This window comes from Emydura macquarii, unplaced genomic scaffold, assembly GCF_026122565.2.
Source record: "Emydura macquarii macquarii isolate MOO-44397 ecotype Brisbane River unplaced genomic scaffold, CSIRO-AGI_Emac_v2 contig_3692, whole genome shotgun sequence".
Classification (NCBI taxonomy): Eukaryota; Metazoa; Chordata; order Testudines; family Chelidae; genus Emydura; species Emydura macquarii.
In genome coordinates, this window is record NW_027133829.1 from 12,076,384 (window position 1) to 12,099,020 (window position 22,637).

A 22,637-nucleotide genomic window follows, 5' to 3' on the forward strand; every position below is an offset into this window, starting at 1 on the left:
ATCTTTTAACCAGTTACTGATCCAGGAGAGGATCGTCTCTCTCAAGAGCCTTTGGTGAGGGACTTTGTCAAAGGCTTTCTGAAAATCTAAGTGCACTATGTCCACTGGATCACCCTTCTCCACATGCTTGTTGACCCCCTCAAAGACCTCAGGACTCCCATTTGTCCCCCTCCCTGTGACCAGTCTAGCATCCCAGGGTATATGGTTCCCACTGTGCTCCTTTTGCCCTTTCACTGGCTCTCACCACCACCACCCCCTCCAGTGGCAGGAGCATACTAGGATTATTCCTGGACTTACTCTACGGCACTCAGTGATTGTCCCCTTCAGTTTTGTTGCATAGACCCTCAGGTCCCTTTCCTGTGGCCTCTCCGAGTCGTTTTCTCATCTCTACAGTCTCTCCCTACAAGAATTAGAATAGTCAGGAGTGTCGTGATGAGTGGTATAAAAACCTAGCTGGAACAGAGACACGTCCTCCAGTCCCTTTATCAAGTGTATAGCCCCTTCTTGGGATTCTCTGGTTTTTACTGAGGGGCTCACACCTGAGCATGCCGCGCGAAAGCCCTGTCCACACTACAGCTGAGGCCAGGCTAGCGTCCCTGCTCACACACCGCCATTGCTAGCACACTCCAGCACGGACAGGACTAGTTCCTGAGGACCATGCTAGCCAATCAGTGCTGTAGCTCAGTGGTTCTCAACCAGGGGTATGTGTACCCCTGGGGCACGCAGAGGTCTTGCAGGGGGTACATCAACTCCTCTAGATAGCTGCCTCGTTTTACAACAGGCTACATAAAAAGCACTAGCGAAGTCAGTACCAACTAAAATTTCATACGGACAATGACTTGTTTATACTGCTCTGTACACTCTACACTGACATGTGAGTACAGTATTTATATTCCAGCTGATTTATTTGATAATTACATGGTAAAAACGAGGAAGTCAGCAATTTTTCAGTAATGGTGTGCTGTGACACTGCTGTAATTTTATGTCTGGTTCTGTAAGCAAGTCGTATTTATTGAGGTGAAACTTGGGGTACGCAAGAGCAGTCTCAGAAAGGTTGAGAGCCACTGCTGTGGCCTGACACAGCAGGCAGACAAGAGCTGGGATTTATACCATAGTCAAAACATGACTGCCAGGGAGAAGAAAAATCGCTGTTCATAAAAACCAGGGAAACTCGTGCTAGAATCAGGCTAGCAATAACCGAGCCATACGGCGTTAGTCACAGCCTCGCCAGCAAATCACCAACCAGTTTGGAGCAGGGCAGGCTGAGGCACTGCTGAACCGCAGCCCATTATATACAGCATGTTCCCCTTTGTCCCAAGACGTGCACTGGGATCAGAGAGAGAGCTCGGGTTCTGTCTGGCCCTGATCTGGTTTCCGAAGCCCCCTGGCCTCCCTGTTGCAGGTGCTGCCGGCTGGGTCAGGGTCAGCTCCCTGCTTGTTTGCTCCGACATGTCGCAGTCTAGTCAGTGCTCTGGAGATGGGCTGCCCTGCTCCGAGGTTCAGAGCCTCCTGGCTCTCTGCGCCCCCCTCCGGTGTGCAGGGCTGCTGGCCCCTCACTGAAACTTCGAGGGCGGGGCTTTTGCTCGGTCTCGCCCAACACCAGGAGAAAGAGGAAGGGCTGAAGAGAAATCAGGACCCTGTGACTGACAGTCCCCAGGGCCAATGGGGAGAGGCCAGTGCTCCAGGTCACCCTGGTTGACGGGACAGGCAGGCCAACGGGAGAATCAGGAGCCATGTGGGGCCCGTCCTCCACGTGAGGCTGAGGAGGGCAGAGCTAAGGGGACACAGCAGCCCAAACCAGAGTGGGCAGAGCAGCGGCACTGTGCCAGAGGAGGGGGAGCTGGCACTGGGGCAGCTCTGGTCTGCACTGATGGGGCGCCAAGGATGAGCTGCAGTGGGACTGGGGGCCCAGAGCCGAGATAGCGGGTGCCAAGCGTGCCACACAGAATCCTGCAGCTGAGTGCGGCGAGCGGCTGGGGGAGCGAGGGGGAGACACTGCCGGACAAGAGGCCTTGCAGGCCAGCTCAGAGGGGGGATGTGACCCTGACAAGGGGGCTGAGCCTGGGGGAGAAGGGTCCTGCCACCTAGCGCCTGAGGGCATGTGGGCATGGCCAGAGCAGTGTCTGACCCGCGGTATCACTGCAGCGCAGCCAGGGCTGGGCAGGAGACCTGGACAGGTGAGGAGCAGGCCGTGAGCTTCCCTTACGTCCCAGAGACGCTGTGTGTGGGGTCCCGGGGCCCAGAGGGCGGGTCCTTGTTTCCTTTAATCTTTCCATCTTTCCTTGTTTTTCTTACAGTTGCTGTTTAATAAATGGTATTTGATTTGAGGTTAATGTAGTGATCATTGGGCCAGGGATGTGGCCAGTGAGGAGAGCCCCCCGGAGTGGGGACACCCTCGCCTCATCTTAAGTGACCCCAACAAGACTGAGGGTTCAGGAATCCAGGGCCCAGCCTTGTCGGGGTCACGAGGACTCTGCCGCCCGGGAGAGTGGAAGGCGGGGAGTCCTCGACGTCAGGCAGGCCCCGAGTAAGGGAAGTTGGAGCGAGGACTCAGCTCTTGTCGTGATCCGATTCCTCCAGGGTAGTGCATGAGCCAGGAAAGTTCCCCACAATAGCAGGACTCTAACAGGGTGCTGGGTGGTGACCCCCTGGCCAGCCCCTGTCACCCCAGCTTCGATAGCTGAGAGGCAGCAGAGCTGGTTAGCTGGGCTGCTGCCTGATTACCTGAGGGGAGGCAGCTCTCAGCTCACGCAGGCTGAGCAGTTGCTCAGGCTTGATTAGGCAAGGGGCAGCAGCTGCCCAGCTGACCCAGCAGAGTTTATATGCCACCAAGAAGGGAAGTGGAGCAGAGAGGGGAAAGGAGTGTGGAGGCTTTGCCTGTCTCCCCGAACAGCCCCAGGGACTGCTGGCCAAGCAAGGCACTGTAAGGTGGTGGGGAATTCATGTGCACCTTATAAATAAAAGCACTGGTGACTGCAAGCTGGAGGGTCTTCAAGTCCTTTGTTGTCCAGAGGGGCTGTGGTGGAGGATCCCTTACAGGGACCATTCCCCCGCTTACACTTAGTGATCGGTTGAACATGATATCTACTTCCATGCTGCTTCCTTCAGGGAATCGGGAGAGGAATCATGAGAGCCAGCCTCTTTAAAAAGTCTGGCTTAGCCACATGGTCCAGCCGTACTCTGCCCCTCTGAAGTCCAATGCATTGTGTTACTTCCTTTCCTGCAGGCCCCACTCAGCATTTCAAACCTGTTATTGCCATTAGTCCCATGCAGGGGCTATTCAGCTGCTGCCCCATCTGCCAGACCTGGCTGATTCCCATTTATTAGCCACACTCTGCAAGGGAGCGGAGAGTTTAGCCAGCAGCATGACTCCTTGGTTAGCTTCCCAGTCAGGGTCTGGTAGCTGCAATCCCCCATGACCACCACCCTGCCTGAACTCTCAGCCCTTTTATCTGCACAGACATTTCCCGGCCTCCCCTTCCATCCCGTCCAGAGTCAGGTGATTAACAACTGAAAACATGCCAGAGCCAAGAGCAGCAAAGACAACGTCCCCGTGTCTCCCAGCCAGTTCCACGGCTGAACGCTAATGCTGAGACCAAATCTGGGCAGAATTAGGATCAATCGTCCAGGCCCCCGACCAGAAACCTGTGCCAACTCCAGTGCACTGAGCTGCAGCCACCAGAGCGGTGTGGCCTTTCCCCCCTCACAGTCCCTTGGCACTCACGCACTTTCTGGATTTTCCTGATCTGGTCAGAGAGCGTGTCTAACAGGCGCGTTTTCAGGAAGTCCGTCACTTTGGCCACTCGGCCATCAATGTAGTAACTGGAATGAAAATAAGAAGGCAAGAATCAGACAGGAACTACAGCAATGAGCTGGGAGTAACTCTGTCCCTCACCTTCTCCTCTGGGCATCTGCTAAGGAACTCGCCTCTGCTGCGCCATGCCAGCACGGCTCCTTCACTCAAGCTGCTCATGGAGTGGGAAGAGTCCCTAAGCTGGGACTGTCCTTGGCCTCATTACCCCTTCCCTAGCACTGACCCCTAGCCAGGCTCCTCCACATGTTCCTGGTCACTTTTGTACGTAATCATTTAACCAGGGCATGGTGTGAGCAGCACCTGAAATGCCAAACGCGTACGTGCAGCAGACAGCACTGGGAGGGACTCGGAGCTTGCGTACCTCTCTTCAGAACAGTAAGTTTAGCTAACAGGGCAGTAGGAATGTAGCAGACACTTGGCAGGGGAAGTGAGAAGACAAGGAAATTGGCAGCTGTACTGCCCAGGGATGTTGTAAGGTTTTACTGATTACTGGCTGTGAAGTGCTTGGAGATATTCCACTGAAAGGTGAGCACAGCAATACCTGGAGGCAGAGGGGGCGTGAATACTAAATCTGACCAGGTCAGAGCGCGGTGTAAGTCTGAGTGTATGCCCTTCTGCGTGAAGCCTGGCTTCTCTCTGTAAGATCAATGCTCTGTCCCGACTCCCCCAGGACAGGGTTACACCCAACAGCCAGCTGACAATGCTCACAGAGATTATCTCCAGGCCAAGGGCAGTGGGCCGTGTTCGAGTGATACTGATTGGTCTCTGTCTTTCACCTCCGAGGTCTCAAGTACAACACAAGTCATGAATCCAGGGGATGCACCGGCTGCCAGTCCACTTTCAGTGATGCCCAGAGACAAACTGGCACGTTTTGTTTTCTGTGGCCCAAGGCACCAAGTTCTGGTGCGTGCTTAAAGCAGTAGGAAGAGGAGAGTACACTGAGGTACTGCCTGCCAAATCCATCCCCATGAAGGGGTACATGCAGGGCCTACGCACCACATATGTCCTAGCCAAGTCCAGGAGACTTTGGTGATGCATAATCCTTCAGCGCAGGGGTGAATTTCACACCATGCAGGATGGATGCCCAATACCACAGAGAGTGACAAGAAACTAACATGGGTCTGGGGGCAACCTAACAGCAGACTTGTAACTGTAAATGCCCTACAGCCAAAAGTCCCCTTCCTCTTTCAGGTCCCTTCTAGGGACACATTTCTCTGTGATGTCCACAAATCAAACAATAACCAATGCCACTCAGACACCTGCTCCACTCCTACAGTTTGTAAGTAAGGGAAGTATGAAAGAGGGCCCTTCCAGTGTGTCTTGTCTTAGCTGTATCTTTAGACTGGCACTCAGCATATCATCATCACTTAAAAAATAATGTCATTAAATCCCTGACCGTCAGAGGTCAACAGACCCACCAGCAGCGGGCAGCAATGGGGTTATACTTTTTATAAGTGAATTACAAAAGCAGTGGACCTAGGGGACGGCAGACATTTGGATTTTAGTAAGGTATGGACGCTCCCAAGAACCGACTTGACAAGATAATTTAGACTGGCTTGGATTAAAGCACAGCCTCGTGGGTTGGAAACTAGCTGAACGGTCACCAGCAAAGAAAGGGTTATAGTAACTGACAAGGAACTTAGTTTGGGAGAAGTGTCCACTAGTGTCATCTGACATCTTCATTCCTCATTTGGACCGAGAGGGCCTGGCGCATGAATGGAATTGACAAGTGATGATGGCTTGGGAGATTATATGAACATCAGTGACAAAAAGAGCAACGTTGCCTGAGATTAGAGGCAGGCAGGAAATAGCCTGAAAATCAGCTTGGAAAATACAGCTCATCCAGCTACGGAAAGGAATGTGAAAGGCAGTTATTCACTGAGAGGGCTATCTCTGAGAAGCTGGGATAATAGAAAGAGGCCCAGGGGTGATGGAAATCATTTACATGTGAATCTGTAACATGATAAGGTAGCAAAAGAGATCAGTATGATTTTGGGCTGCAAAAACCCAAAGGGCATCCTGGAGTGTGGAGGGAAAGGAGGCTCTGCCATTGCCCCTGGAGTACTGCAGTTAGTTCTGGGCAGAAAGACACTGACTGGCTGGACTTCCAAGGAAAGCAACAAAAAGTATCGGGATTGGGGGACCTGTTCAATGAGGAAAGCTGAAAAATGCTGAATATGTCTAGCTTGGCTAAGTAGTAACTAAGGCCGGACTTGATGCAAATCTACAAAGGGTTAAACACCAGTGAGGAAGAATATTTATTTAGCACAATAAAAGCGGAATAACTAGGACTAATGAGATGAACGTAAAAAAAGAAACACTGAGCGTCAAATATCAGGAAAGCCTGTGGAACGGCCTTCCTGGGGAAATGGTAGATGCTTCATCACATGAGACATTTAACCAGGGGAGGGAAACAGCAGAGATTCCACTAGGGACCTCTTGCCAATCTAATGTCCTGGGAAGTTCATAGATACTCAGCAATGGGTGCTACTGGAAACCCTAAACTGGACAGACAGGTTTAAAACCAAACTAGGCAAAGCTCTATGAGAAAGAACTGTAGGGAACTTTCTCCTGCGTGAGCACAGGGAGGGAATGAATGATCTAATGGGTCTTTTGCAACACTATTTTCCACAATTCAAATTAAGGCAAGTCCATTCAAAATCTTAACATTCAATAAAAGCACTTTAAAAATCAACGTGTGACTTTAACAATTGTAAAGCCTTTACGACAGGAGAAATGTCTGTCAGGCTGGGATTACTTCTGATACTAAATACAAGATGCAATGAATCACGTGTGCTGAGAGTCACATCAATCCAGCCTCAGAAAAAGCCAACAGCAGCCGAAGAAGGTCGAGTATTCACAAGTGATTAAAGATTTTTCCCACAAAACAGTGATTTCTACTTAGTCATACTGCAGCTAGAGCAAAGGGAGGGTTCAGCCACAGCGTGACAGCAGGTACTCAGTATGGAGGAGCAGCACCAGATCTGCCTTTCTGATAATGGACAAGGTGGTCTCGGTCATATTGGCAAATGGAATGCTTGCTTTGTTTGTTTGTGTGGGTCATAACCCCTAGACAGCATTTGCACTTCCGAAATGACATGGTCAGAGACACCACACACTTCACTAGTGATATGCACGACTTTTACAAAGAACTTGCACCACTGTTACCTACCATCAAGTATTTCCCCAAGATCTCACCGCTCATTCAGTCAACTCAACAGAACTGGTCTGTCATAGTGCCACCTGGTGATGCCCAATAGTATTACAGGTCACTGCTTACCTTGATCCCACAAGCAGAAGCTCCGCTATAGTCTGGTTCAGTTTAATAAAATGATGTGCTATCGAATATCTGATGTCTCACAAGTAATCAGTCAGGTTGCAGCTGACAGATTAGGCTATCATGTCATCTACACAAAAGCTGGCTAACAATACTCTCCGGAGAAGCAGATATAGACGTAGGACAGAGTTGTTCCTTAAGAAGGCCCCTGAAGGATCCTACGGCTAATCTGAGTGGATTTGAGGTTGTACAAGAAACTACCACTGACTAGTGAGAGCGATCAGTAAAGCCTTGCAAATCTGCAGACACCCTCTTTACATCCGCGGATGTAGCTATCCGCCGACCATTTGTGCGGATCGTGGCTCAGATGTGAATACAAATTTTATATCCGCACTGGGCTCTTGCGATCAGGTTTAAGGCGACACCCAGCAGCTGAGCAGCACATTGTGAACTCATGAAGTAAAATCAGAAAGCAAGCTGCCAACCAGCAAAGCAATCCAGAGATAGAGGGTTCTTGGCTGAGGGTGCTTGTCTCTGGGAAGAGCAAGCAGAAGAGATTAGCACAAGACAAAGGCTGGGGTGTCTTGCAGCGAACTCTGAAGACAATGCAGAGCCAAAGCCTTCCAGCCATCATCAAAGCCAAGGTAGTACTGACGTGCTAAGCCAGGCAGACAAACATACCAGAGCTCCCGCAAACCTGGGAGGCTTGAAGACCAGACTCAGCTATGGACAGTGGCATGCACAATTCATCATTTAGATATTACTGTCGTGACCATTATAGAAACACAGTCCACAGAGCAGCACTGAACAATGAATGACTAGACAACAGGCAGAGAAAAGGCTACCATCGCCTGATGCTCATTAGACAGTCCAGATGCCATTAAACACAGAGCTAGTGCGTATAAGCCTTTCAGGGCCAGCTCATGAAGTTCTCCTATTGAAACTGAGCAAAGGTTAGAGTGACTACAAGCGTGGCAGTATCGGGAACCTGCACGTATGAAGTCAATAAAAGCAGTGCATTTCACAAATGCCAAGTCCCAGTTTCCCTGCCACGCTTCGGGATACAATTCAGACCAGTGGGAGGCTGAGTTGCCGCTTGTTTTATAACCCTGAGTGCCCCCAAATGCTTCTGCTACGTGTGGCTCCCAGCCTGGGATACACAGCTGGCAGCCGGCACACACTTCAGGTTCTGTAAGTTGTACAGCTCGGATTCAACCACTCGGAATCCTCCAGCATGCCAGTAGTTATCACAAACACACTCCTGTCTTTCCCAGACTGGGTTAATATTAGCAGGTGACCCCAACACACCCCTAATCCCCAAACTCGTGTGCCCTGCAATGCCCACCCTCGTCAGAGGAATAATACAGTCCATTTGGTCCTGCAAAGAGACAAACACCAGCAGCTTGACACATGAACTGGAATTAACTAACACTTCAATTCAAACACAGCATCGTTGGTTTAGATTAAAACAAGTTTATTAGCAAAAGAAGATGGGTTCAAGTGAGTTCAAGCACAAGAGATAAAGTTAGAAATGGTTACAAGCAAATAAAAATGAAAACATGCACCTAAAAGTCTAAAACTTAATCTAGCAAGGTGCAAGCTTTGGTCAAGATGGCTTTTCTCACCCCATCTTCCAGCAAAATGGTGGCTGTCCCCTGCCCCTCAGCCAGGATCTCCTCCAGAAGCCCCAAAGTGCTGGTTCCTTTGTCGTCTTAGGTGAAAGACAGAACTTGGGCTTTTCTGTCCCCTTCTTTTATAGTCCAGTGAACTTTTGAAATGGATTCTTTTGAAGGTTACCCATCAAAGCAAAGTTTATTCAAACTGTGAGGAAGGCTACACGGAATCTGGTGGTGAAGGAAGCACCATGCTGGTTTTTACCACCACTGCTGTCTGTTAAAATGCAAATTGCTCTCTTTCCTGTAACTCCCCGCCCTGCTGTCTTGATGGCCCTATTTACTTCCTGTATTTAGGACAGAGTGGTTTAACACCTTTACCTAGGCAAGGCCATCTGGTCTTGAACATGTGCTAGTAACATCCTCCAGGGGTAATTCATAACTTTACAGATAATGCTGCTACACATTTCACCATGGCGTTATCGACCGGCGAATTATCACTTTTCAAACGACACCTCACAAGGCGTATTTGCACACAGATCATTACTATCGTGTGGAGGGTATGAATACAGGGGTGCTTAGAGTCTGACCTTGCCCCTTACAAAGCTGCAGGAGGACTACGCAGGTTCTTACACCACCCTTGTACCTGTCGGACCTGAAAGGCCAGAGTGGACAAGGCAGTGCAGACACTAACATGGGCTCAGCTGGCTGAGTCAAAGCCGGAAGGAGCCGAGGGGCTATGCTTTAAGCTGAGCAGCTTAGCCTGTGTGCAGTTGGCACGGCCTTGTCACACTAGGCAGCGTTACTCTCATGCCTCCAAATCCAGATCTACACGTGCCTGAGAGGGCAAAGCGGGAGGCAGCACAAGAACAAATGTCCCCTGAGCCTGCCAGGGCGGGAGTCGTGCTCCTGCACTACAGGATGGCTCCTGCAGCTCACACCAGTCTATAGGAGCTTGTAACCCTGAAGTGCCCCTGGGAGCAGCACCCCCGCCACAGCCCCGAGTCCCTGGGAGCAGCATGACCTGAGCTCCCTGGAGGAGCAGCACCCCCCCCACAACACAGACCAGTCACAGCTGCACCGGTCTGACTTTTCCCATGGATATTTCTGAGTTTTGGTGGAAAGCAGACATTTTTCAGGAAAAAGTTTGCTTTTGTCAAGAACCCAATTTTCTGTAGAAAACCAGGTTCAAGAGAAGGTTTCCAGTGAGCACTAGTGCCATGCACTCAGCAGGGCCGCACTGTGGGCTGGCTCTTGAGAATTACATCCCTAAAAGCCAGAGCTGTCACTCCCAAACATTCAAACAGCATCAGCTGGGCCCCCAAATCATGAGATTTAAAAAATAAGATGTTTCGGGCTCATATTTTCCCCTCCTGGGTTTTGAGCCCTTCAGTGGCACTTGGACCATGTTTTCCAGCTTTCTCTGCACCCAGAAGGGCTAGAAATTGCTGGTTTTTTAAATGACAGCTGAGATTCTCATGTAATCACATGACTCCAGCAGCTGGAACTTTATCACGGAGCATATCACACAAATATTATGAGACTTGTGACACATTGTTGAGAATTGGTGACACTGGGACAGTGCAGGTTATTGAAGGAACCAGTAATAACAAGAACTACCCAGTTCTTACCTTGCGCATTTCATCCTTAGAGCTCAGAGCACTTTACAAAGGAGGTTAGTATCATTATCCCCACTTTACAGCACAGAGAGGGACGTGACTTGCCCAAGGTCACCTAGCTGGTCAGTGGCAGAGTCAGAAATAGAACTCAGGGCTGCCTGTGCTCTACCCAGTAGGACATGCTGCCAGTACATCAACAAACCCGGCTGTAGAGTCCACGTCAGCGCAGGGGTCAGAGCAGCCCCATGGCCTGCACGGAAGGGACCTGCCTCATGGTTTAGCAGCACGACGTGCTGCACAGGACATGGGGCAGAGTATCAAGATGCAGTCACCACTCCACACCCCGGGAAGGCAGTGCTGGGCACCAGGGTTCCCTGGCTAGTCCTAGGGACTGGCTGCACCTCTGCCGTGCCCTTCCTACCTGGGTCTCCTGCTGCCTTTGGAATCCTTCTCCGAAAGGCTCACAATTAGCAGCCTGGCCCATTAGCCTCTTACCCTGTTTAATGAACAGAGTCGCTCAGCTCCTGGCAGCTGGTTTTGCTTACCCTCCTTATTTTACAGCGGGACCTTTGCCCCCTATTATCTGACCCCTTCTTTTATTTCAGTTAATTAAATTAAAGCCAACTTCCCCACATGCAGGAATTTCCGGATCTACTTTGTCGCCTGCCACTACAGAGAGAGTCTGCTTAGAATTACGTCTCCCGCGTGCTCGGGGCACTGAGCTGCTGTGCTGGTAACCGGGCACCTCTGCCGGCGTGACCGAAGAGATTTGTCTCAGAGAGACGGGGTGCTGCCCCCGCCGGGCACACACAAGGGCGCCGGGCATCCTCTGCCTGTCGGGCTGGGCAGAGACACAGACAATTATTTTGTGTTTTCAATCAGCTTTCCCTCGTTTCCCTCACCAGACCCTCCCCTGCCAGGAGCTGGCATTTCTTCTTAGAGAGGCCTCCTGTGCCCAGGACACGTTCTGAAGTGCTCACGGTGACCTCCTGTCCTCTCCTCCAAACTCACACCCCCATGGACACACACCGTGCATGTGCACACACTTCCCGCAGGCCCCATGTGCACACACCCATCCCCATGGGCTACACGGGTCCATCCCCTCGTGCAAGCGAACCTCTGCTTCCTCCCACCCCCACACAGCCAACCTACACAACGAGCAACACAACCAATACATCAACACTCAGCCTCAATGCACACGCGGATGTTCCAACCAGCCCCACGACACAGATCCTGCCCCACAGAACCCCCCGACACAGGTCCCTGCCCCCCGACCCACCCGACACAGGCTCACCCCCACAGAACCCCCCCCCCCCGACACAGGCCCTGCCCCCCACAGAACTCCCCTTTCCCCCGACATGAACCCCTGCCCACACAGAACCCCTTGGACACAGGCCCCACCCCCACAGAACTCCCCGACACACGCACATACCCAAACCCAACCACAGACACCACCCACCCAACGTGAACCTCATGCCTGACACACCCAAATCGAAACCCCTAGCACATAACCCTGCCCAAACAGAACCTGCTCCCACACACGCCCTGCTCAACCCACCCCCACACGCTCTGGCCCAGAACGAACCCTTCCCCCACCAAACCCTGCCTAGCCCGACACACTTCTAAGCGAACCCCGTCTCCGCCCCACGCCAACTGAGCCATGCCTCCTCCATACCCCTGCCCTAACTGAACCCCGCCTCCGCCCCACCCCTGCCCAACTGTATCCCACCTTCGCCCCGCTCTAACCGAACCCTGCCTCCGTCCTGGCCCTGGCCCTGTCTCTGCCATGCCCCCACCCAAACCAAGCCTTGCCTCCATCCTGACACACACCCCTGCCCAAACCAAAGCCTCCCGCTGACACAGCTCACCCACGCCATAGCCCCGACATGTCTGCCCAGTCCTAACCCCAGCACACGTCCCCTCCCAAACCAAAGCGCCTCCCTCCAGCAAGGCCAGCTGCCCCGACACCCTCCCCTGCCCTCACCAAACCTGCACACAAACACACTCTGAAGCCGGACGTGTTCCTCCTGGGTGCGAATGTTTTCTCATAAACGTGCCCAGGTTGCACGCCCCACACATCCAGCTGCACACATCATTAGGGACCAGGCTCACAGCCGACCTTTGAGACTGCAAACTCACACGTGAGCCCCTGAGGGTTTGCACTGTTAAGTGGGCAAGACCAGGGCAGGGCCCTTTCTTTCATCAGGCAAAGACGCCAAGTGTGCGTCCAAGTCCAGCGGAGGGACCTGAAAGGGGAGGCACCTGAACGACTGGACTCCTCTGCTCTCCACCTGCAGTCACTGAGGCGTCTGTCCGTGACAGACATCGACCCACAACCAAACATAGCAAACACAACTTCATATCCAAAGGAAAAAGACAAAGCGCCCGGTCCTTTGTCAGTCCGACCCGCCACACCCAACTCAAACGGAACCTCTGCGTGCCTGGCTGAGCCACTCACACACACGGATTCAATCACGCTGGGAGCGGGGCACACAGTGAATTATATCTGTCAACTCGAGAATATATGGGCAGGCTGGCAAAGCCGCTACAGCAATCCTAACAATGTCATGTTTTCATCAGCGGTATTTAAAAAGCCAGGGGAAAGCGGCGTCTTTTCACCCAGCAAGTTCAGTGTGCTTCTGGGCTCCGTGGGTGGAGCAAGCCGAGCATTTTCAAAGGAATTTGACAAATTACAACCAATATCCCATGAGAACTGTAAGGATTTGGAAAATAAATGCTCATATTTTCAGCGAGACGACAATTTGGTTTCATCAGTTTGAAAATAAAATGTCCACCTGCTAATAATTTTCTTCTTGGTTACAAGGGCCTTGTTTGGTTGGTTTGTTTGTTTGTTGGAACACAGAGGGAAGAGAAGCCATTACGATCATTATCCACACACAGACCACAAGACAGCCCAGACTGCAGACACAGGCAATTGCCAGCCCCCACAACTGGTTACGGGTACAACACTGCAGACTTGGCATTCAAAGCCAGGATGAGGCCCACTAGAAATGTGCCCAGACATTACAGAGCTGGAAACAATTCAATAAAAAACTTCTCCTCTGGCTCACTCCTGCTGTTTCTCTGGTAGCGCTGTATGTGGCGTCTCCACAGAGAGCACCCCCCCAGCACGCAGCCACTCAGCACCAGAACACAGAACACCTTCCACGACCCTGCCACCAAAGTGCGGAGGAACTGAGAGAAAGGGAGCCTCCCCCTCCTGATCCAAGATGAATGTGTGTTTATTTAAATCTGGGAATCTGCTCCTCTAATAGGCCCTGGTCCCAAGGCCACTGATGTAACAGGCAGCTTTCCACCGATCAGGACCTGTTAGAGGAAGCAAACTCCCAGACTAACTAAACACAATCAGCTCACAGTGTAATCCTGGGGACAGACTCCCAGACTGAATGCAGGTCGCCCCTGCTCAATGTGAGCCTGGCAATAACAAATAACAATGCAAACCATGCAAACAATGCAATGATTAGGGGGCTGGAGCACAGGACTTATGAGGAGAGGCTGAGGGAACTGGGCTTGTTTAGTCTGCAAAAGAGAAGAGTGAGGGGGGATTTGATAGCAGCCTTTAACTACCTGAAAGGGGGTTCCAGGGAGGATGGAGCTAAGCTGTTCTCAGTGGTGGCAGGTGACAGAACAAGGAGCAATGGTCTCAAGTTGCAGTGGGGGAGGTCTAGGTTGGATATTAGGAAAATCATTTTCACTAGGAGGGTGGTGAAGCACTGGAATGGGTTACCTGGGGAGGTGATGGAATCTCCATCCTTAGAGGTTTTTAAGGCAGGGCTTGACAAAGCCCTGGCTGGGGTGGTTTATTTGGGGTCGGTCCTGCTTTGAGCAGGGGGTTGGACTAGATGACCTCCTGAGGTCCCTTCCAACTCTAATATTCTATGATTCTAAACCATGCTCCCCGAGGAGAGAGCTGTACTGCCGGCCTCTAAGTCCCCGCCCTACCAGAACAGCCCTGGCCAGGCAGCGAACTCCCGAGCCATACACTCCAGATAAGCCAATACCATCACAGTGCAGTCACCCAGTGAGCTGCGCTCCTAGAAAGCCATTTTGTAAACCCCAGCAGTGTGCTTGGTGTGGTGCATGACTCAAGGATGAAGACAGCTGCTGCCCTGCGGAGCACCCAGGCTGAGACACCAGACAGGAGAGCGCAGGCGCAGTGAGCTGAGAGGCTGAAAACCTATTTAAGTCTCTGTTTCATTTGTGTTTGAGGACTCTTTGCTAGGAGGGAGTCTTTGGTGGGGTTTACACAAGGAAGGGGGCCTGGTGCACTGCGAGGGGGAAGGGCACCCGTGTGCATGGAGCAGCATGGACGAATTGTGTCTCTCATGCTCAGCTGTGGGCAGAACCAATGAGAGCTGGTCCGCCAGTAGCTAGAAGAGCCGGGAGCACACAGAAGCCAATCATGCAAGGTAAAAAGAGATGGCTACTGCTTCCTCCAAAGGGCAGAATCCCAGACACAGCTACAGACTGGGGACAGACTGGCTAAGCAGCTATTCTGCAGAAAAGAAGCTGGGGGTTACAGTGGATAAGAAGCTGGATATGAGTCAGCAGTGTGCCCTGGTTGCCAAAAAGGCTAACGGCATATTGGAGCAATATGCCAGCAGATGGAGGGAAGTGATTATTCCCCTCTATTCGGCACTGGTGAGGCCACATCTGGAGTATTGTGTCCAGTTTTGGGCCCTCCACTACAAAAAGGATGTGGACAAGTTGGAGAGAGTCCAGCGGAGGGCAACAAAAATGATTAGGGGGCTGGAGCACAAGATGTATGAGGAGAGGCTGAGGGAACTGGGCTTGTTTAATCTGCAAAAGAGAAGAGTGAGGGGGGATTTGATAGCAGCCTTTAACTACCTGAAAGGGGGTTCCAGGGAGGATGGAGCTAGGCTGTTCTCAGTGGTGGCAGGTGACAGAACAAGGAGCAATGGTCTCAAGTTGCAGTGGGGGAGGTCTAGGTTGGATATTAGGAAAAACATTTTCAGTGGGAGGATGGTGAAGCACTGGAATGGGTTACCTAGGGAGGTGGTGGAATCTCCATCCTTAGAGGTTTTTAAGGCCTGGCTTGACAAAGCCCTGGCTGGGCTGATTTTGTTGGGGTTGATCCTACTTTGAACAGGGGGTTGGACTAGATACCTCCTGAGGTCCCTTCCAGCCCTCATCTTCTATGATTCTATGATTCAGTTGGGTGATGCTGGGACAGGGTGGGAGGCTTTCCCCTGCTTTAACCCAAAAAGATTTTTTAGGATGAGGTCCCCATCAAGAAAGAAGTCTTTCCTGAACTCCCTCTTCTGACCTTCAAACAACGCTCCCAATTGCTCCAAACCCATTATCAGAAGCAAGCTCCCAACAGACTAGGACACAGCAACTCAAAGCGGCACCAGACCCTGGCAGATCAACAGACGCAAAGCCTGCAGACATATCATAAGAACAACCATACTGGGTCAGCCCAATGGGCCATCGAGCCCAGTATCCTGTCTTCCGACAGTGGCCAATGACAGGTGCTTCAGAGGGAAAGAACAGAACAGGTAATCATCAAGTGATCCATCTTGTCGGCCATTCTCAGCTTCTGGCAAACAGCAATCCCTGCCTATCCTGGCTAATAGCCATTGATGGACCTGTCCTCCAGGAACTTATCTAGTGCTTTTCTGAACCCCGTTATAGTCTTGGCCTTCACAGCATCCTCTGGCAAGGAGTTCCACAGGTTGACTGTGTGTTGTGTGAAGAAATTCTTCCTTTTGTTTATTCTAAACCTGCTGCCTACTAATTTCATTTGGTGACCCCTAGTTCTTGTGTTATGAGGAGTAAATAACACTTTCTTATGTACTTTCTCCACATCAATCGTGATTTTATAGACCTTTATCATATCCTCCCTCAGTAATCTCTTTTCCAAGCTGAAAAGTCCCAGTTTTATTAATCTCTCCTTATATGGAAGCGTTTCCATACCCCTAATTAGTTTAGTTGCCCTTTTCCGTATCTTTTCCAATTCCAAGATATCTTCCTTGAGATGGGGCAACCAGATCTGCACCCAGTGTTCAAGATGTGGACATGCCATATCGCCACTGCTACAGTGACCAACACTCCTCGCAACACACCTTCCAAGGTCCTACGCATGCCATCAGAAGAGGTGATATACTTATCCACTACACTGGTGAAACCAGACCATCACTACACACAGGAAAATGTTAAAGGACAACACACCGTATCAGCTGTGGGTGAACACGTCTCACAAAGAGATCACTCTATATCTGACTTCTCAGCCCTCAGCCGCCTCAAAGGAAACCTGCACAATACCTTCCAAAGACGAGCCTGGGAGCTTGAATCCATAACTTTGATAGAAACTAAAAATGATGGACTAAACAAACACTGGATTTATGGCTTATTACAACAATCTATAACCCACTAACAATCCCCACAGCTGCTTCCCCCCCCTCCCCTTCCTCTCCTCCCTATGACTGGAGAGTTGTTATCTGGCCACTTCCCCTCGAGTGATCCCCATGAAATGTGTGTTCATTACTTACACCGAATACTCTGTTCCTCTTTGTGTTGCGCTGGGGCACTCTGAGTCCCTTGCCCAGCCCTGAGGAAGAGCTCTGTGTAGCTCGAGAGCTGGCCTCTCTCACCAACAGGAATTGGGCCGATAAAAGATATCACCTCCCCCACCTTCTCTCTTTCTATGGAGTCAGCAGAAGGCTTTTCTGAAGGCCATGTGGCTGCCCTGAGTTGGACATCAGCTGAGAGCTGTAAAATTGAAGGGAGCTGGCTTTGCAAGACACTCCACTGGGTCAGAGACACAAGGACACCCAACACAAGGACACCCGACACAAGGACCCAGTGGGCGTCAGGGTGACACCACTGAGTAAGGGGGCGAGGGGGCCACACGCGAGGCTGGGTTGGAGCTGTGCTATGACTCAGTACAGGCACAGGTCACAGCGCAGTATGACGCCAGGAACCAAACCCTCTGAGCCAGCAAACACAACCAAACTAAGCACAGTCCTGCCGCACAGAGTCACCCTGTCAGTCACACACAGGCCAGCTCCAAGAGCCATGGATAATGGCTGCTATGGCAACGGGGGCAGACACTGCTCAGAGCTCTCACTCCAGTGTTGTAATGAGGACTCCACCATAAAACCACCTCCTCTCGCAGAAGGAAAGAGATCCTCTCCATCTCACCCTCAGCACCCTTGCTCTGCTTGTCTGGGCCTCTCCCCGCTTCACGGCTCACATGCTCATCACAGCAGCAGCTGCTCCCTCCCCATTTACACGGACATTTAGCTCGGGGCTCTGCACACCCACTGCAAGCTGAGGCCTGGAAACACGCAGGGGTTCCCCAGAGCTGCACAGGGCTGCCAGAGCATGCTGGCTCATCTGGCCTATGTGCTGCAGTCTGAAAAAATGGTGACCTGTGTTCTTCGAGACGTGTGACACGTGTCCATTCCACTGTAGGCGTGAGCATGCCTCATGCACACCTGTTGGAGAATATTTCCCTGAGCAGCACCCGTCGCGGTGGCGCAAGCGTCCTCTGTTGCCATGCACCCCTGCATGCCGGTATAAGAGGGCGGAGCCATCCCCAACCCACCCCCCAGTTCCTTCGTACCAAACAGACTTGGAGAGGGGGGGAGGCAGTAGGGCATGGAATGGACATGTGCATCTCGAAGGACAATAGTTCCAGAAAGGCAGGTAACCATTTCCCTACGTCGAGTGCTTGCACGGGCCCATTGCACTGCAGGTGACTCACAAGGAGAAAAACATGGAGGTGGGCTTGGAGTCTACCAGAACTGTGACTGTACGGCAAACCATCTGAAACTGGCATTGTCCCCGGAATGAGGGGAAACGGCCCAATGCACAGCAAGGAAGTATGGACAGGTGACCAAGTCGCTGCTTTACCAATGTCTATGATAGGTACTTGTGCCAAGAAACGTGCAGGCACCCTACTGACGTTTCAGAAAGAAAGTTGGTACAGATTGCCTGGTTAACGTGAAAATTAGAGACAACCTTAGTGAGAAATTTTGGATGAGGGCGAAGATAAAACTTACTCGTATGGAAAAATGTATAGGGAGGGTCTGATACTAGGGTTTTTAACTCTCCCACCCTTCTAGCCGAACTAATGGCCGCTAGAAATGCTACCTTCATACAGAGGGGCAGCAGAAAGTAAGTTTCAAAGGGTGGTCCTATCAATTTTGCTAGGAACAAGCTCAGATCCCAATGAGGAATGTGTGGATACAATCTGACCAAACCCTTTTGGAATCTGGTGACGACAGGGTTGGAGAAGAGAGATCTACTATCCACCCAGATGAGAAGGCCAAAATAGCTCTATATTTGGCAGCTAATAGCCAAATCTGATTTAGGAACAGAAGTTGTCCAGTGCAAGGCCCAGGGGTCTTTGTTCTGGAGATACGCCTTTCTGACGGGACCTAAGCCAGGTAAGTGCTCCTAATTGAGGGTTTTCTTCTATTCAGAAGCACTTTCTGAACATCTTTTGACCAGGATCTCTCAAATGGCGTTAACCATGAAGCATCCATGCTGTCACATGGAGGGCTTGGAGGCTGAGATGGAGCAAGTGACTGTCCTGGGAAGTGATGTCTGGATCCAACAAGAGAGACAGCGAAGGCTCGATTAACAAAGCTGGTGGGGTCGAGTACCAGTGTTGATGAGGTCATGCTGGTACTATAAGAATGAGGCGAGCATGATCTTGTTTGGCTTTGAACAAGCTGCTGGGTAGCTAAGGAATCAGAGAGAAGGTGTACAGGAAGGAATTCTTCCAGCGTAAGAGAAAAATATCTATCAATGACCCTGGGCTGAGACCTCCCCAGAAACAGAATTGGCATTTTCTGTTGGCCTTTGTTGCAAACAGGTCCACTTGGGGAGTCCCCCAGAGCCGGAAGATGGATTTGGTTACATCCGGGCATACAAACACTCGTGGTGATTGGAGAAGGACCTGCTCAGCTGATCCCTAATGCGTTCTGTTTCCCTGCATGGTAAGCAGCCCTGAGATGAATCAAGTTGTTTATGGAAAAGTCCCAGAGGCGAATTGCCTCCTGGTACAGTTGGGTCACTTGTGCTCCTCCCGGCCTGTTTATGTAAAACGTGGTTGCCCAATTTTCTGTTAGAATTAAAAAACAAACAGTCACTAACCGTCTGTGACTGTTGTTCTTCGACATGTGTTGTTCGTGTCCATTCCAAGTAGGTGTGTGTGCACCGCTTCCATAGTCCACCAGAAAGTTTTCCCTTAGTGGTACCGGTAGGGTTGGCTCTAGCATCCCTGGAGTTGCGTATTCACGGTGCCCTATATAGGCCCCTGCCAACCCTCCATTTCTTCAGTTCCTTCTTGCCAGATGACTCCGATGGGGGGTCTTGGAATGGACATAAGCAACACATCTCGAAGAACAACCGTTACAGATGGTCAGTGACCGTTTTTCCTTCTTCGAGAGCTTGCTCATGTCGATTCCAAGGAGGTGACTGATTCCCAAGCTAAACTATAGGAGGAAGGATTGGAATTCAGATTCCTGCAGATTAGAGCACTGCCCTGCCAAAGGCAGCATCGTCTCTAGCACGCTGGGTAATAGCATAGTGGGCAGTGAAGGTGTGAATAGAGGATCACATTGCCGCTCTACAGATGTCCTGGGCCAGAAAAGCTGCAGAGGACGCTTGTGCCCTCATGGAATGGGCCTTTATTGCTGGAGTGCCGACATTTGCCACGTTGTAGCAAGTCCTGATGCACAAAATGATCCACGATGAAATCCTTTGAGAGGAAACCAGGAGCCCTTTCGTTCTGTCTGCTACTGCTATGAAGAGCTGAGTCATTTTCCTGAACAGTTTGATTCTCTTAATGTAGAAGACACATTTAGTGAATGCAATCTATGCTCCTTAGTGTTAGTATGAGGTTTCGGGAAGAAAACCGGGAGGAATATATCCTGGTTTGCATGGAACTGGGAGACTGCCTTTGGCAGGAAAGCTGAATGAGGGCGAAGCTGAAACTTATCTTTGAAGAAAGTTGTATAGGGAGGCTCTGATGTAAATGCTTTAAGCTCCGATACTCTCCTGGCGGAAGTTATGACTACTGGAAAGACCACCTTCCAGGAAAGGTAGAGAAGCGAACATGTCGTTAGGGGTTCAAAAGGTGGTCCCGTCAGCCTTGAGAGAACAAGGATGAAGTCCCATGGAGGGACTGGCAAGTGCATAGATGGGTACAGCCTGTCTAAGCCCTTCAGAAAACACGCAACCAAAGGGTTAGCGAAGACCGAGCGTCCGGCTACTCATGGATGGAACACTGAAATGGCCAACAGGTGGACCTTAATTAACGACCCAGGTAGTCCTGTTGCTTCAGGTGCAGCAAATAGTCCAGAATTGTCGGGATTGATGCCAGCGTGGGCTGGACTCCTTCTGGGCAGCCCAAATTGAAAACCTATTCCACTTGGCTAGGTAAGTGGCCCTACTGGAGGGTTTCCTATGCCCAAGGAGGACCTCCTTAACCGATTCCGAGCATGCTAGCTATAGGGGGTTCAGCCATGGAGCTTCCATGCCATGAGGTGCAGCGACTCGAGATTGGGGTGCCTCAAGGTGCCGTCCCCCCAGAGTGAACAGGTCTGGGAGCAGAGGCAGAGTGATCGGGGTGTCCACTGAGAGGTTGAGGAGCATGGTGTACCACTGCTGGCGAGGCCAAGCGGGGGCTATCAGGATCATGGCAGACTTTTCCTGCCTGATGTTCAGCAGGACCCTGTGGATGAGCAGGGTCAGAGGGAAGGCGTAGAACTGCTGGCTGGTCCAAAGGATGAGAAAGGCATCTACAATGGACCCCGAGCTGTGATTCTGAAAGGAGCAGAACTGTAGGCACTTTCTGTTGAGCTTTGTGGCAAACAAGTCCATGTGGGGAACTACCCACCAATGGAAGAAGCTGCTCAACACATCTGGGCAGACTGACCACTCGTGACTGAGGAAGGACCTGCTGAGACTGTTGGCCAATGCATTCTGAGCTCCGGGAAGGTAGGATGCTTCCAGGTGCATCGATCTAGTGATGCAGAAGTCCCAAAGTCTTAGGGCTTCCTGGCACAGGGGAGAGGAGTGAGCTCCACGCTGTCTGTCTACATAGTACATCACTATCATATTGTCTGTTAGGACCAATACTACCTTGCCCTTCAGGTGACCTCTGAGCAGGGGGTTGGGCTAGCTGACCTCCTGAGGTCCCTTCCAACTCTAATCTTCTATGATTCTATGACCCTGACAGGCTTGGCAGGCCAGTTGTACTGCCCTCAGCTCCCTCACATTGATGTGGAGTAGAAGTTCTGCATGGGACCAGAGACTTTGGGTCTTAAGCTCCCCAACCCATCGCCGACATGTCTGTCACCAGACATAGTGAAGGCCGGGGTGCTGAAAAGGGGACTCCTGCACATATGATGTGAGGGTTGCACTGCCACTTTAGGGCCTCTAACACTGGGGAGAGGGGCAAGACTACCTTGTCTATATTGCCCTGAGCCAGGTGGTAAACCGAGGCTAGCCATGGTTGTAGAGGCCTGAGGCGTAGTCTTGCATGCTGCACCATGTGGGTGCTTGCTGCCATATGTCCCAGCAGCCTGAGGCAATTCCGAGCCGTGGTCTGAGGATAGTGTTTCAATTCCTCTGTGATGTTCTGCAGGGCCAGGAAACGAGCCTCCAGGAAGGACGTGCTGGCCTGATGCAAGTCCAGCACAGCCCTGATGAACCCTATCCTCTGGGCAGGCGTGAGCGTCGACTTCTGCTCCCTGTTCATGAGGCTCACGTCCGCCTCCACCTGCTCCCTGGTACAGCGCTTGACCAACCAGTCGTCTAGGTAAAGGTATCCCTGCACTCTTCTTTTCCTCAAAAATGCCGTGACTACCGCCATGCATTTGGTAAACACCTGCGGTGCCATGGACAGCCCGAAGTGAAGGACTGTGAATTGGTAATGGCTCTGTTTGACGACAAAACGGAGAAACCTCCTGTGGCCACGTGGAAGTATGCGACCTTCAGGTCGAGTGTGGCATACCAATCGCCCGGATCCGAGGAGGGAATGATGGAAGTCAGGGAGACAATGTGGAACCTCAGCTTCTTCATGAATCTGTTGAGGTTTTGCAGGTCAAGCATGGAATGAAGGCCTCCCTTGGCTTTTGGAATTAGAAAATAGTGGGAGTAGAATCCCTTTCCCCTGAGTTCCTGAGAAACCTCTTCCACTGCTCCTAATTTTAGAAGAGCTTGCACCTCTTGCTGAAAGAGTTGCTTGTGAGACGGGTCCCTGAAGAGGTAGAGGGAGGGCAGAGGATGGGAAGGGGGGTGAGATGGAAATCAGA

The 22,637-nt window shown here is 51.3% G+C and overlaps 1 protein-coding gene across 1 annotated transcript in view; it reads right to left on the reverse strand.

Moving 5' to 3' along the window:
* Nucleotides 1-22,637, reverse strand: part of HPSE2 (heparanase 2 (inactive)) — a 245,150-nt gene that overhangs the window by 62,369 nt on the left and 160,144 nt on the right. Inside the window, exon 7 of the mRNA XM_067537226.1 lies at nucleotides 3,729-3,822. Coding sequence (XP_067393327.1) covers nucleotides 3,729-3,822 — 94 coding nt within the window. The remainder of the gene's footprint in view (nucleotides 1-3,728; nucleotides 3,823-22,637) is intronic.